We start from the raw sequence: 15,468 nt of genomic DNA on the forward strand, positions 1-15,468 counted from the left end.
GGTTAATATACGCGTTTATAATAGTAGCCAATAACAAAGGATAGCAGAAATGGTTGACAAAACTAGTACAAACCGCAAATTTGTCAGTAATATGATGCTGTTCAGGCAACCAATTTGTAAGAAGAATGATGAGCTACAGGGCGTCTCCATATGGGTATTTTCAAAAACATGGATATAGAAACACTGGCGCAAAAATGCGCAAGATGAGACCTGTATCTCTTCAAACTACACTAAATTTTGAGTTAGATCAATGATAAGTGGTCCATGGGAAACTATCTCAAAAATTGTAAGACATCTAATTATAGTTTATTGATATGAAATACAATTTGTCAATTGCTTTTTCTTGATGCAAAACAAACGAAAATGATTTCTGCACAAAAAACTCAATGAATTAAATTGAACAGAAATTCTCGCCAGCACTTGCTTCAACGACAGGTTAAAAGTCATTTTTCATCCGATTGTCGTAAAATATGGAGATGATTTTATTCAAATTGAGGAAAAAATAAAAAAAAATTGCAAAATTATTACAAAACATTTATTTTTGAGGTTATGTCACTCTTCGTGCCCCTGTATGTAGGTAAGCACAACAACTCTGCCAAAGAAAGTATGGCGCTAAACGCGAACGCAGACAAAATATTCGACCACAGCTCCAATTAGTAGAAATCCCATAAGCGGATTCCTTTTTCACGCTCCCAGTTATTCGCGTAGTAGGAAATCCGACTGACCACGAGGACGCTCTTTATTCTAGGAATAAGTTGGGCCCAAAAGCATTAATATCCACTGATCTACGCTACAATGGATACACTTTTTTCATGTCTTACACGATTGAGCTTCGATGACAATAAACAAAAGAATCAGCATCATATCGATCGATAACCATTTGGAAGGTTTCTGTCGTGCACATGCGAAACAATATTGCCATCCTACCACAGATTTTCACTTCTGTTGTTACCACTTTTATTGAGGTTTACCCCTTCATAAAAAAAATCCTATTCTCCGCATACACCATTCGGTCACGTTTCTGGTCTAGAGTACATACAAGCAAAGGCCCGATACCACATTAGAGATTAGGTTGAGTAGAGAAAGCTCGAATGGCGCTGCTGATGAGACTGGATATCGGCATAATAGAAATATCGTGTAGAGACCCGACTGTACATGGATTTAACTGTCTGCTATTTGCCATGCTTATGGTTATGTTTTTCAGAAAGGCCCCCCCCATTAACCTTATTTTATGTGCATTCAAATTACCCACCGCTCGCATTTTAAATATGAGAATCGTTGAAGCAACAAACAGCAACAAGGTAGTAACAACAACAACAAAACACTTGCGTTCCCATCGAACCAATGTGAGACGGAGACGCTTGGTTGTTTGAACAAGTGAATATAAGAAGATTACTTGGATTCTGCGAAAAAAAAGCATAATGCTTTCTTCGACGTAAGAGCACTTTTTCCGTGAACAAGAAAGAAACAAGAGTTACATTATACTTCCAGCCAAAGTTTCATCCCCTTTGGAGTGCAAGAAAAAGGTACGTTTAATAATGAGGGAAAATATCTCAATTTTCCATTATTTTACTTGTCGCTGTCTTCAGCATTTTCGAGGAAGATGATTTCTTGCGATACTTGCGATGCAATTCGTTACAGTATACCGTTCTGATACCTTCCGTTCCAGTGATTTGGCTTTTTGGAGTCACTGTGTCACGTTTTCCACGTCATATGACATATAATAATACAATATCGAAAGTAGCAGTAGCAAATCACGAACGACAAACCCTCAAAAACAAGTCGCACAAACCACACCCGGCGAATATAAATAATATCCTCTTGCCCAGGTCACGTCCTGTTAAATCGAATGTGGTGAAAATTTTAGTCTGGTAAAACCAGCCACAGACGGCATTACTCGTGGGCACGTTCTCGTACGTGTGGCGTCGTCGGTATATTGACATTACCATTGAACGAAACATCGGTGTACATCAATTCCATTCTGACCGAAAACAAAAGTTTTACATTCACCTAAAAGCATTTCTTTTTTTTTTGTTTTTGGTTGATTTTGGTTTCTTTCTCTCTAGTGTAGGTTTGATGACAGACTAGATTCCTGGAAACTGTTGGTTCAAAGCATCTAGTAGGCGGAGGATCGTGAAAAAGTTTGCAAGTTTGTTTGAATCATTACAGTTAAAAATTCAATATATTCAGTTAGAAGTTGGTTTACAAACCTGTAGACAAGTTAAAGGAAAAACTTCGTAGGTTCGAACAAATTCTAAGAAAGAATATCCAATTACTTATACTTGCTATTCGGATTGCAATTGAAAATCAAAATAGTGAACTTGCGTCTTTCGTTTTATCTCGACTCATTTCTTCAATGACCTATACTGTACCACACGCGGACTTAAAACCTTTTCAACTTCGAAGTTTTTTGGGAAACAATGCTGCTATAATGAAAGCCCGTTGATTGCTTTTCGTGCAGTTTGTTTTCCCTCGAGGCATCGTTTGTTTATATGCAAAATTGCAGCCCAAAAGTAGGCGAGTCCATTATACTCAGTGCTAATTAAATATTTTCGACCGTCCTCCATCTTGCGAACAAATTTCAAATTATTTTCTCCCTATTTCAGTAAAAAGCGATATCGGCCTGATGAGCTTCTCCGAACTGGACCATCTGGCAGAGGCGTTGCTGACCGAGCTTGGCGTGGACCTTGAACCGACATTCATCCGTCAGTCGGAAGTCGTCAAACGAAACGATGCGGTTACCTGTCAAAACCTATATATACCTATATATTTTTATATTTCTCGCTGCGTTCTCCAAGTGTACAGCCCTGCAGCAGCATCTGGAAAGCGTTCGAAATGATCAATCAGCATTGGAACTGCTGGACGGGGTGTTGAATCGGCAACTGGACGAGCTGGAGCAATCAATCAGTGCGCTGGAGCGTTTCCTCGTGCAAGTGTTTCCACCGGGCATCATCGGTAGGGGAACTTTATCGCCGGTACTCTGGGATGGGAATATGTTCTGCAGAAACGCCGGCATTCGATTTCCGATGACAGGTGTGGTCGCCGAACGGAGGAAATTGTGAGTGTTTTAATTTTTATTTTTGTCCGGAATCAGAATTGGTCGGAATTAAGTCGGAACGGATTAAGTAGTGTATTCTGAACAGGAGGATAATGATAGCATTGCACACACGCCATAATTACGGCGACAAATAATTTCGAATGGTAACGTAAAAAATGCAGCGATTCAAACTTATTTTTTTCGACATCATTAAAATGTCACTTAATCCGGTCTAACTTAACGAGATACGTAAAACTCCATTTTCCACACGTCGCGAATTCCACATCTAGGAAAACTCCTATCACGCGTTCTTATCCGTCTCACTAGCAAGGTGAACACATTACTCGTTCCGCCAGACACCCTTCTTTTCGTTCTATTTTTATCTTCACCGGGCACAACAAGGTCGAGTGTATTTAATATCACCACAGAAAACAGACTTCCGCGTCCAAACAAATAAGTTTAAAGTACTTGTGTAAATATTTAAACGCACACCTGCTCCATGCCTAACCGGTATATTCCTATCTAAAATCCGCTGTTCATTCAGTTGAACTCAGCAGCGCACCTGACGCAGTATCCTACTTACCTGATGGTGTTAGCTTTCCTACAACTCAAACGCTCGAGATGGACGTCTGTTCTCTATGATATCACTGTTGCCTTTGCTTTGGCTCAATTCATGCCATACATGTGAGCGCTCTTGGCTAGCTTGGTGAATGAAAAGGTACATTTCAATTAATTCAAGGACAGAAAGGCTTTTCCTTCTAAGGCCAATATACAAAAAAGCAATTCTATCGCACTTCCATCCACCATCCACTACATAAGCAAAAATACAAACCCTTTTTCAACACACTAATCTTACCGGTGTTATACCAATCTACTACCGAAAGTAGATAGCAGGTTTGCTTCCGGTACCAGGAGTACACCGAAGCAAACAGGGGCGGCAAAATCGTTTCTGTATATTAGCTACTTCTTTTTTATCTTCTTCTGGTAAAAATAAGCAAGTTTTTTTTGTTCCTGTCTGCTCCAAAGCAACTGAAAGCAAGAAGCGTGTACTGGAATAAACCTAGTATATCGACGAGGAGAAAGTAGCTAAAAGATTTGCGACTGTGATTCATCGCCGCACTGGATACTTCATCTCTCTCCCAGACGCGTCTAATTTATGTTCATAAGTACCTTATAATTGCGGTTGCCGTTGTTCCTTCACCGAACTTACTATTTGAGGCTTTCAATTTACTATCTGATAACGCTGGAGTTTTCTTGAAACTTAATTTAGCCGGAAAAATGTGTACAAGGTTATCTTAAAGCTACATGTTGTCCGCACGATTCATTCATAGCCACAAGGAATCTGGTTCCTTTTACTTTGTTTATTTGTTTGTTTATATGTTGTACCATCACCAACACAGCCCTTGGCCGCAATTCGAAGCACGGTGCTATTCGTAGATTGCATACTAACGATTATCATGTTACCTACAGGCAGTTTAGCTCATCTTACTTGTGAGATAAACGATCGGGAATGAACTTTATCTCTTTTGAGTTCAGTAAACCAATAGCATGAGAATCGTTATTGCCGGCCACGACCATCTTCACCGATACTTAGCGATACTTCCATAGGTATTACGGAGTTGGGTGGAAGAACAGGTATAGGTCTAGGATTCGCAAGGCAATGCGACCACGAAATGAATGTTTTTATGCGATAGGATGGTTAGTCTCCAAGTATACGAATACTCAGAACAAAAAGACATTTAGTTATGTTTTTCTCGTTTTTTTTTGTGTTTAAACTCTGAATAGCCGGCCATCGATAGTGATTTACTTATTCCCTAAACTATAGCAATTTAAACTCCAAACAGTCGGCCGTGGGAGTATTGCTAAAACTGTGAGCTAGTTCGATATCTCTAATCGTTAGTGAATTGTATAGTGGGTAGAAGTAGATGCGTTTACATTCGGATCAGTTTTTTTGCGGGCTGATTTCCAATATGTCATGCTTCTAACAACGCGTGCTAAGTCGTCAGTGATACAATTAAAACTGCGCATTGATTCCGCTTCTGTTTTCTTCCTTATCTTCTCTTGCACACTTAATTTTTTCTGTTGAATCTCAGCTTTATTTGTATCTTTTGCAGAAGTCTCAACAGCTGAGATCGCGGCAAACAATTTTGTTTGCTGAGATATTAGTAAAAGTAAACGGCAATCCAACATTTCGATTCAAGTTTCAATTCATTTTGAGCAAAAACAATGAAATGTTTTCTATACACGTATAGAAAGTTCGAAAGGCACCAAGCAGGAGACTAACAAGGTGGCAAAATTTGCACAAGGAAGCTCTACAGAAAGTGGAAGAAGATGTCGAAATTCGGTACACAATCCTTGTTTGGCAAGCGATCTGCGCATGTGACAAATTTTCATTTCTTTATCACATTAGGGATTGTGAATGGACAAATCAACACAAAAACCTCTAAAATGATTCCTAGACTTCCTGAGGTCTCACGCTACAGAACATCAATTCATCTTCGTATAACGTTAACCGTGCTCATCTCTTAGATACATCTGCTCCAACTGTATTTTTCGACACAGCTCCGTCGTATAGGGCTTGCTGACAGTAATCATTGTGTTTGTGAGAACGGCTATCACGACATCGAGCATGTTGTTTGGCTGTGCGCAGAATTCCGTGTTGCCAGGTCCCAACTAATAGATTCCCTTCGGGCCCGAGGTAGATCACCCTATGTGCCAGTCCGGGACGTCCTGGCAAACCGTAACCACCCCTACATTTTTATTATCTACACCGTTTTGAAAACTATTGATGTCCAAGTATAATACATTTTCCCCTTTCATTCACAATAGAACCTCGTCAACCTTTCCCTGTATCTACAATTTTTTTTTTAATTCGTTTATTTGGCACGGCTCAAGGCGTTAGCTTCACGAAACCGTGGGTCTTTTACATATTTACATGATGTAAACAATAAAAATAATAAACAATTAATGCTAAGATCGATCCCGTACGCGCGACCTGCCATTGCGCGCGGAGATCCGTTTTCGTGTTGGGGAAATCTTTGCATTCACGTCAACTGTATCATGGGGGTCATTTGTATCTCTGTCGTCTTCGCACATGTCCAGGTCATCATCGGGGTTACTGCCTTGATGTTCGCGATCATGTGTTGTTCCTAACTTCTTTCCCTTTCGGGTCACGACCGTGAGCCCTCCGTCATTGCTAGTAGCTCCCTCGTTGCTAGATTTAGCTGTTGAGTTTGTGGTACCTGACGCCGCTTTCGCAGTTGTCATTATTGCTTGAACAGCAGCCACAAATTTGGCAACCGTTTGTGTTGGCAGTGTTGGTTTTTCTTTCTGTAGATGAGCTTTTCTTAGCGGTTTCTGGGCAGGGTTGTCCATAATGTGCCGTTTGTTCACAGAACTGGCACCTGTTAGTTTGTCCTTGCTATGTACATAGAGTTCGCTGTATAATGGTATCACCCCCTTCTGTTGTGTACTGTAGGGTAAGGTAGGAGGGAATGGGTTGGTCTACCCGCATTCTCACCACAAAAACACCATTTGAAATACCTGGAAAGTAGTTCCTCCACGTATCCTCCGTAATTGATTCCACTTTCCGAAATACGACATGAATCTTTTAATGGCCACTTTGCAAGTACGTGGTGCAAAATCATGTAATTTAACTTCCACGTTTCCGTTATCCATATACACAGGGACCTTGATTTTTGCGGTGTCACAATCCAGAACGTGTTTCAAGTTGTTTTGCGAAATGAATCTTTTTCCCTGGGCGAATTTGTTGAACGTTATCAGCACCGCGTGTCTGTCGTGCTCCAACTGAATGAAATTGACGTCTGAAAACCGAAGCTGCATTTTCTCCTTCAGCAAATGTTCCACATCACCAATACTCGGTCTTATGCGGAATGGCCACCGTGTTAGCCCGAAGAATCACATTTTGTTGTCGAGACTCAGTCATCTTGAGAGAATAATAGTAACGGTTCCCTTTTTTTATTCATTTCGTTTATTTGACAGACACAAATGCGTTAGCTTGGCGGTGCCATTTTTTTTTTTGTTTTTACGTTTTGGATATTTTAAAACTAGGAGGTTACAATGTTGAAATATTTTTTTTTATAAAGGATAAAATTTTACAGCTATCTTAAGACTAGAAATAAGATTCTATATACAAGAGAGGGGGCAAAAGATTTTTTTTATGAAAAATTTTAAAACAAGGAATTCAATAGTAATAGTTTTTTAGGAAATATTTACAGTTATCTTAAAACTAACAATATAGTTTGAATTAAGTTTTGCTTTTTTGTGTTTCGAATTCATTTCATCAGTAACTACCACCATCTGGGTGTCTAGTTAGACGATGTATCTAAAACTAGTACCCAAATTAGCACTAGTTAGACACAAAAAATTCCAAACAGTTCACACGACATATGTGAACGCCTAAAGCCACAATATAGTTTGGTACACAAAAGGGGGAACAAATATTTATGAAAAATTTCACCGGTGTTTTAAAACTAGGGATACAATTCTATTTACAAGATGGACAATAGTTTTAACAAAGATGTAAAATTACAACTATCTTAAAACTAGGAATACAGAACACAAATTTGAACTTTTTTAGCGGAGACTTATGCTTGGTCAAGATATTGAGAGGGGGGCTTATTTCCAAAACCGGTGTAGAAGCAGTTGTATCAAGGACAGGGGAGAGAAGGCGTAGATAGTGACCGGGACAGAAGAGCAAAACTTGCAACTTTCGGGCAAACGGGAGATCAGCGAAACAAATTAGCGCCTCAGTCTAGTAGGTCGGATGGTATTCTTCGGACCCGCGTCGCTCTCGCTTCAGTTTCCGTAGTGGTAAGTGTGACGGCGGTTACATAGTGGCAGTCTGGAGCTGATCGGTTCCACAAGGCAGGAGGAAACTTCTAAAAACAAGAAATAAAAAGAGAGGGGCTAAATTGGGATATTTACCGTTTTTATGAAAGTATAAATAAGGGACATATAGGGGAAATCACGATTTGCCAACATATCTCGGACTGGAACATTGGGTGGTCTACCTCGGACCCGAAGGGAATCCTTTAACTGAGACCTGGCGTCCAAATACCCGGCGCATACTCAGACAACGTGCTCGATGTCGTGATAGCCCTCGTCACAAGCGCACAGACTACTCTCCGCAAGCCTAATACGCCGCAAATGCGCATCCAAGGTGTAGTGATTGGACATAAGTCGGGACATTACACGAATAAAATCCCGACCCACATCCATCCTCCTGAACCAAGGCTTCGTTGATACCTTTGGGATAATGGAATGTAGCCATCGTCCAAGTTCACCATTGCTCCACGAGGTTTGCCAACTGTTGAGCGTCCTCTGACGACATTGCCCGGGATAGAGTAATGAGAGGGGACCCAACCAAAGGTAATCTGATAAGATTTTTCAGATAACGTACACAAGGACTCCCGTATCTTCCCCAGGAAATATGGGAATTGGTTTTTTGGGCTTCATCGAACGAAGAGCCTCGATAGAGCTGAGGCTGTCCGAAATGATGAAGTAGTGATCTGTGGGCAGAGTGTCGATGATCCCAAGGGTGTACTGAATTGCAGCTAACTCTGCGACGTAAACTAAAGCGGGATCATTGAGCTTGAATGAAGCGGTGATAGTACTGTTGAAGATACCGAAGCCAGTGGACCCATCGAGAATTGATCCGTCAGTATAGAACATTTTGTCACAGTCGACTTCTCGGAATTTATTATAAAGTATAATGGGGATCACTTGCGGGCGTATATGGTCCGAGATTCCACGAATCTCTTCCTTCATGGATGTGTCTAAGAATACAGTAGAATCAGAAGAAGGAAACGAACACGGTTGGGAGTATATGAAGAAGGATTAATGCTCTGTGCCATGTAGTCGAAGTACAAGGCCATAAATCGGATTTGAGAATTAAGCTCGACGAGCTTCTCGAAGTTTTCAATCACCAACGGGTTCAGAATGTCGCATCGGATGAGCAATCGATATGAGAGTTCCCAAAATCGATTTTTTAGCGGAAGAACGCCCGCCAGGTCTTCGAGACTCATCGTATGGGTCGAGTGCATGCAACCCAAGGCAATGCGCAAGCAACGATAGTGGATTCTCTCCAGTTTGATGAAGTGTATGTTCGCAGCGGAGCGGAAACAGAAACACCCGTATTCCATCACCGACAATATCGTTGTTTGGTATAACCTGATCAGGTCTCCTGGGTGGGCACCCCACCATGTTCCAGTTATTGCTCGGAGAAAATTGATCCTTTGTTGGCATTTCTGTTTCAGATACCTAATGTGACATCCCCAGGTACCTTTAGAGTCGAACCAGACCCTGAGATATTTGAATGTGAAGACCTGATTGATCGTTACACCCATTAATAGAAACTGGAGTTGCGCAGGCTCACTCAGCTGAAGAGCCCAAGCAGACAAATTGTCCAAGGTATCTTGTAATGGTCCTTGCAAGCTTTGGGCCCTGTAATAGAGACCACCCCGTCGTCTGCAAGTTGCCTTAGCGTGCATGAATTGGCAAGACAATCGTCAATGTCATTCACGTAAAAATTGTAGAGCAGGGGACTTAGACATGAGCCCTGGGGAAGACCCATGTAGCTAAATGGCGATGTTGTTAGATTACCATGCGAAAAGTGCATGTGCTTTTCAGACAACAGGTTTAGCAAAAAGTTATTTAAAATTGGTGAAAGACCATGCTGATGCAGCTTCTCTGACAGAATGTTTATAGAAACTGAGTCAAAAGCCCCCTTAATATCCAAGAAGACTGATGCCATCTGCTCTTTGTTAGCATAGGCCATTTGGATTTCTGTAGAAAGCAACGCAAGGCAATCGTTCGTCCCTTTGCCTTTGCGGAAGCCAAATTGTGTATCTGACAGTAAGCCATTTGCTTCAACCCAATTGTCGTGGCGAAACAAGATCATTTTCTCGAACAACTTCCGAATACAGGACAGCATTGCAATCGGTCGATACGAGTTGTGGTCGGAGGTTGGTTTTCCTGGTTTTTGGATGGCGATGATCTTCACTTGCCTCCAGTCATGAGGGACAATGTTACCCTCAAGAAACTTGTTGAATAAATTCAACAAGCGCCTTTTTGCAGTGTCAGGCAGATTCTTCAGCAAGTTGAATTTGATTCTGTCTAACCCTGGGGCGTTATTGTTGCATGATAAAAGAGCAAGTGAGAACTCCACCATCGAAAACGGTGTTTGCGAAAGCGAATATCCAACGGTTTGAATATTCCACGTTCTCGTCAGCAGTGCGGTAAAATATCAATTTCAAACGAAAATATTCGTTTCAAGTGAAACTGCGAGTCTTTCACTGTAAGCATACCACCACTATATCAATTGAGTTCTGCTGCCGTCTTCGTTTGAGTCACTCAGAGTTCACTGTCAATTGAATAACAGGTTCTGGTCATTTGACGTTTTTGCCTGTTTAGTTTCTACCACCAGAAAACCAGAGGAGGATCAAACGAAGGAGGTTGAATATGAATTGCAACTCATTTGAAAGCATCGATGAGTGAAGTGCCACGAACTGAGCTTCAGATCAACAGCAACTGATGCGTTAAATGAATATGAATGCTACCGTAGACGACTGATTGACTGCGTTCATTCAGTTTCGATTGAATGAAATGAAATTTTACTGCACTGCTCGTCAGTACTGTTTCGGTAACGCATACGTCGAGCCGTACCCCAAAGAGTGCTCATCGCTGTTTCTCTCGTTAACCCGTCGACGAACCGGCGCCAATAACTGCGTTTTCATTAGACTCTTCATTCGCCTTTCTAACGACGCGTACTGTTGATAGCTAGCGGGTGACCCGTCTTCCCGGAAGGCCTTATATGCAGTGGACTTTTCCGCGTACAGCTCTGAGCACTCTTTATCCCACCACGGGGTGGGAGACCGTCCATGGGTATTCGCGCTGGGTACTGGTTTAGTCTGAGCTTGATTCGCGCCGTCGAGAATCAAGCCAGCCTTAAAACCAGTACTCTTCCTCCGGAGGAAGCTCTTGAGTGGATTCGATTTTAACGGATATCGCGGTCGCGTAACTCTTCCAATCAATGTTCCGTGTGAGGTCGTACGAGACATTGATTGTTTCTGATGGCAAATGATCGCTACCGTGGGGATCGGGGATCACCTTTCACATGCAATCTAACTGTAGCGATGTCGAGCATAGCGATAAGTCCAACGCGCTTGCGCATGCTGGTGGTGTAGGAATCCGGGTCATTTATCCCGTGTTTAAAATGTTGAAATTGTCGCAAAGGAATCGATTTTCGGGAGGATACTTCTGCTGTTCCACTGTAGAACAGTGATCGAATCGGTGACCTTAGCCATCAAAGGATTCGATCGCTGCAAGGAGGGGCTTCAAAAATGTTTCTGGCTACGCCACTGCAAGTTGCCTTAGGGTGCATGAATTGGCAAGACAATCGTCAATGTCATTCACGTAAAAATTGTAGAGCAGGGGACTTAGACATGAGCCCTGGGGAAGACATTCACTAGAACACGTATCTTGTTTGCCCGAACACGTGTTATCTGAGTTACGGCCGGGTAGTCAGCAGTCAGATCCCGAGAAAATTTTAACATATTAACCGGTTTCTCTCCGGTCCGAAAATATACCACCCATGGCCCAGAGGAACCTTGTGGGTACTGCTTTATACGGGAAGCAATGCGAGTGTTAGGGGGATCAGGGACTTCCATTATAACATCATATGGTATTTCGTCCTCGGCCATTTAAGCACGAGGGCAGAGCGTTATATAAACGGGGATATGTCTTATTATTTGATTACAAGGTAGAGTAAAAGAAGGAAAGAGGAAAAAAAGCAAACGAGGGAAAAAAACAAACAAAACTTATCTGCAGTAACGTCGATTGTTTCGCACCAGCAAAAACAATACACTGGACTTGCCACCGGCACCAGCAGAACGGCAGCTAACGAACGAACAAAGGATGAGCTACACTCACTGAAACTTACACACCGAACACCACTGTGAAGTATAATGACCTGCTCCGTTTAAAGGTTGGGAGACGTATGACATTCAAACATTTGTTTTGTGTTGTATTTGTTTAGAACTACTTTAAAAGTACAAAATCACCCTACTGCCGTTCCAATCACATCTGTCCCATGTTACAAATTATCCAGTCGAGAAAAATGCGATTTAAGTTTCAAGCAAGACCATTTGTTTAAGGCAAAACAATAAAGTAAGGTGGGGCACACATCTTCAAAACGTAATACTAGATATCTCTTGGTTTTGCTTGTAATCCGAGAAATAGTTATTATGAACTTATGAATACACTCAGGTTTTTTTACGCGGGGGATACGAGCCGCGTAAATGAAAACCGCGTAAATGAAAACCGCGTAAATTTCAAAATCCGCGTAAATGAAAACCGCGTAAATTTCAAAATCCGCGTAAATGAAGACCACTTAAATTTAAGAATCCGCGATAAAGGGAACCTCATTGATGGGTACCGCGTAAATTCCAAAATCCGCGTAAATGAAAACCGCGTAAATTTCAAAAACCGCGTAAATGAAAACCGCGTAAATTTCAAAATCCGCGTAAATGAAAACCGCGTAAATTTCAAAATCCGCGTAAAAAAAACCGCGTAAAAAAATACCGCGCAAAAAAAACCGCGTAAAAAAAACTTGAGTGTACGCACTTTTGCCCCATGGTCGGGGCAAGAGTGCGCATAGTATGGGGCAAACGTGCGCACTGATTAGGGTTGTGGTACCGGTAATACAGGTACCGAAAATCCCGGGAATACCGACCCACTTTTGGTACTGTAATACCGGTAGTGAATAAAAGCCAGTACTGGTATTTTCGGTACCATATAATTTTTTTATGAAAAATATTTGGACTCTCTAGGTCAGTGTTTTTCAACCGGGGGTGAATTCACCCCCAGGGGTACGTCAGATTTTGAATTATTCCGGGTAAATTTCAACTTGTTATCCTAATATTTCCATCGAATTATTAACTCTATAATATAGAGACAATAATTCGATGGAAATATTAGGATCATGAGTCGAAATTTACCCGGAATAATTCATAACCTGTCGTACCCCTGGGGGTGAATTCACCCCCGGTTGAAAAACATTGCTCTAGGTGGACCTGTTTAAAACTATCGGTGTGCTAGATGACTTTTAATTATATTAATTACCTTCTATAAGTTAAACATTACTAGCTCCCGTTGTACTGGAACGGTATGTTTAAATTCCTGCTTTATTTTGTCCAAATTAAATTTTAACGATCTTGTACTAAAATTCAAAATATTCTCATCTAGAGTAAGAGACGTAAAAATTTGCTATGATTTTTTTATTAGCGACATTCTGATTGGTTTCCATTATTCACTGGGTGGTGCGTATTAACTATGGTCTAAGTCATGTCTTTGGTTTGCTCTTAAACCTTTATTTATAAAAGAACGAAAAGCGATTTTGATCCGATGCCGCATACGAAAAATATTTTCTGCTGAAATGAGTCACGCCATTCCGAATCAACTAAAACAATAAACATGTTTTTTTAGATCAGCACAAATCAATCATCTGAGAATAAGGTCATCAGTTTGAGCATTCAATTTCACTTTGAAACTTTTTCCATTTTTTTAAAAAATGTACGAGTGCCGGTACTTTACCGGTACTGAGGGCTTCAGTACCGTAATACCGGGTCTCGTTAAAAAGGGTCGGTACTGCGAACCCTAATCAATACGTCAATCTTATTTGAATTTTACAGGATCAATATTTTCAAAATGGCTTTACACGATCAATATATTGATCAATAATTGGTTCATTGATAATAATTCTGCTGGTGTACCCAGGGGCTGCTTAACATTAACTTTCACAAGCTACAGCAACCATGACAGTAATTGTAAATGACATGCAAATGATTACCTTGCCCCGTTATACTCAACTGCAATGCTCCCTAAACGCGTCTTTGATAAATACTGAATCGTTACCTTCATGTCTGAATAAAACTATGTCCTAGGCTATGTGTGCCTACTTATTATCATTAGAATTAGTAATATAACAGTTTGCTGCCGTTCTACACATAATTGTCCTATGTATTTAGGGAATCCCATAGAACATGGGACGCCAGTTTACCAGCTTACAAAGAAATGTCACTCAATGAATGTTTCGGTTTTACAAAAATTCTTGTTGGTCTTCGACGTTTATCCTCTCAACTTTTTATTCATTTCATCTCACAGCTATCACACTTTATCACGACTACCCTGCTGGATGGGGAGCCTGGAACGTGACCTGCTTCCACAAATCACCCAGCTAAACCAGGAGATTGATGACCACCGAAGCAGCTGCGAAAAGGTACGTAATTGCTTCGGTTCTCATTTTTTTGTTTGATTCTCGGCTTTCACATCTCTAGGGTAATCATTTTTAGCGTACGGTAAGCGACTTAATTAGCCTCCGTTCAAAAGTGAACCAACTTCTGACTTTTCATTTATCTTGTTTTATTAACTTACGTTTTCCATTGTGTGAGTGAAGGAAGACTGAAAAAGGGGTAAGCGACAAGATGAAAGATTCAACTTGGGATGAGATTTAGATTGCACAACAGCTGGAACGAGGTTTTGCATAAAAGTTTTTTTTTATCTGGGGCAGAAAAAAAACTGTTATTAATGTAGGAGCACCGACGACTGTAAATGAGAATTAAGTTTCAATTAAGAGTGTTAAGTGGGGTGAAATAAAACGTTGATCTTATCATGGTCGCACGGTATTTCTGCCTCTAGGCCCAAAGAGTAAACGCAATAAGAGTTGGCCACGATGTAGCCAAAATGATGATTTTTTCAAGAGCTTTTATGAAATTATCTGAGCAATATTCAAGTTGAGTTTAAATTAAGCACTTTTAAAACTAATATAATATTAAGACTATTCATAATTTCTATAAACGAAACTTTTTGTTTGCTCCCGAACCACAACTTTTCAACAATTTCTCTAATCTGGGGTGATTTTTCTTTCTAGATCTGCCCTATTTTGGAAGTGATGGCACATCATACGAAGATTCTGCTGGCTGTTGAGAAAAACTTGAATGCTATAGACAATCTGTTAGCTGCTAATCGGGCGCGTTTTCTCGACTTTGGTCTAGGCGGAGAAAAAGATATGGGTGATTTTTTTGCGGCTCTGTCTGGTAAAAAGTTCGGTCAAAAGTTTGTGTGAAATTGCTAAGGTAAAATTTTATCCGTATACAACTAACGAATTGAGCATAGTAGCTCAATTCGTTAGCTGTATACGGATAAAATGAAAGGAACCGTGGGTCTTTTAAATATTCACAAAATGTAAAAAATAGAAATAACTAAACGATTAATTAACGAGAGCCAGTTAGATCGCTTGCGCGCGACTTGCTGTGCGAGTGGAGACCTTTTTTCGCCATGGGGAATCATTCGTTTCATCGCCAACTGCATCTTGGGGATTGTTAATGTCCCACTCGTTGTCGTTCACATCC

At 40.9% G+C, this 15,468-nt stretch overlaps 1 protein-coding gene across 1 annotated transcript; it reads left to right on the forward strand.

Moving 5' to 3' along the window:
* Nucleotides 1–49: 49 nt before the first annotated feature.
* LOC131681079 (uncharacterized) lies at nucleotides 50–15,187 on the forward strand. The gene is made up of 5 exons (XM_058961787.1): nucleotides 50–116; nucleotides 2,607–2,737; nucleotides 2,799–3,058; nucleotides 14,222–14,336; nucleotides 14,988–15,187. The coding sequence occupies exons 1-5, from the start codon at nucleotides 50–52 to the stop codon at nucleotides 15,180–15,182; spliced, it is 768 nt and encodes a 255-aa protein (XP_058817770.1). The 3' UTR covers nucleotides 15,183–15,187.
* The last annotated feature ends 281 nt before the right edge of the window (nucleotides 15,188–15,468 follow it).

The sequence above is a fragment of the Topomyia yanbarensis genome, chromosome 2, assembly GCF_030247195.1.
Source record: "Topomyia yanbarensis strain Yona2022 chromosome 2, ASM3024719v1, whole genome shotgun sequence".
Classification (NCBI taxonomy): Eukaryota; Metazoa; Arthropoda; class Insecta; order Diptera; family Culicidae; genus Topomyia; species Topomyia yanbarensis.

Excerpts from the sequence above, each read along its gene's own strand:
- LOC131681079 (XM_058961787.1), top strand. The coding sequence starts at position 50 with ATGGTTGACAAAACTAGTACAAACCGCAAATTTGTCAGTAATATGATG. Across the intron at positions 117-2,606 it reads GCTGTTCAGGCAACCAATTT|TAAAAAGCGATATCGGCCTG; the intron begins GTAAGAAGAATG and ends TCCCTATTTCAG. Across the intron at positions 3,059-14,221 it reads GTCGCCGAACGGAGGAAATT|CTATCACACTTTATCACGAC; the intron begins GTGAGTGTTTTA and ends TTCATCTCACAG.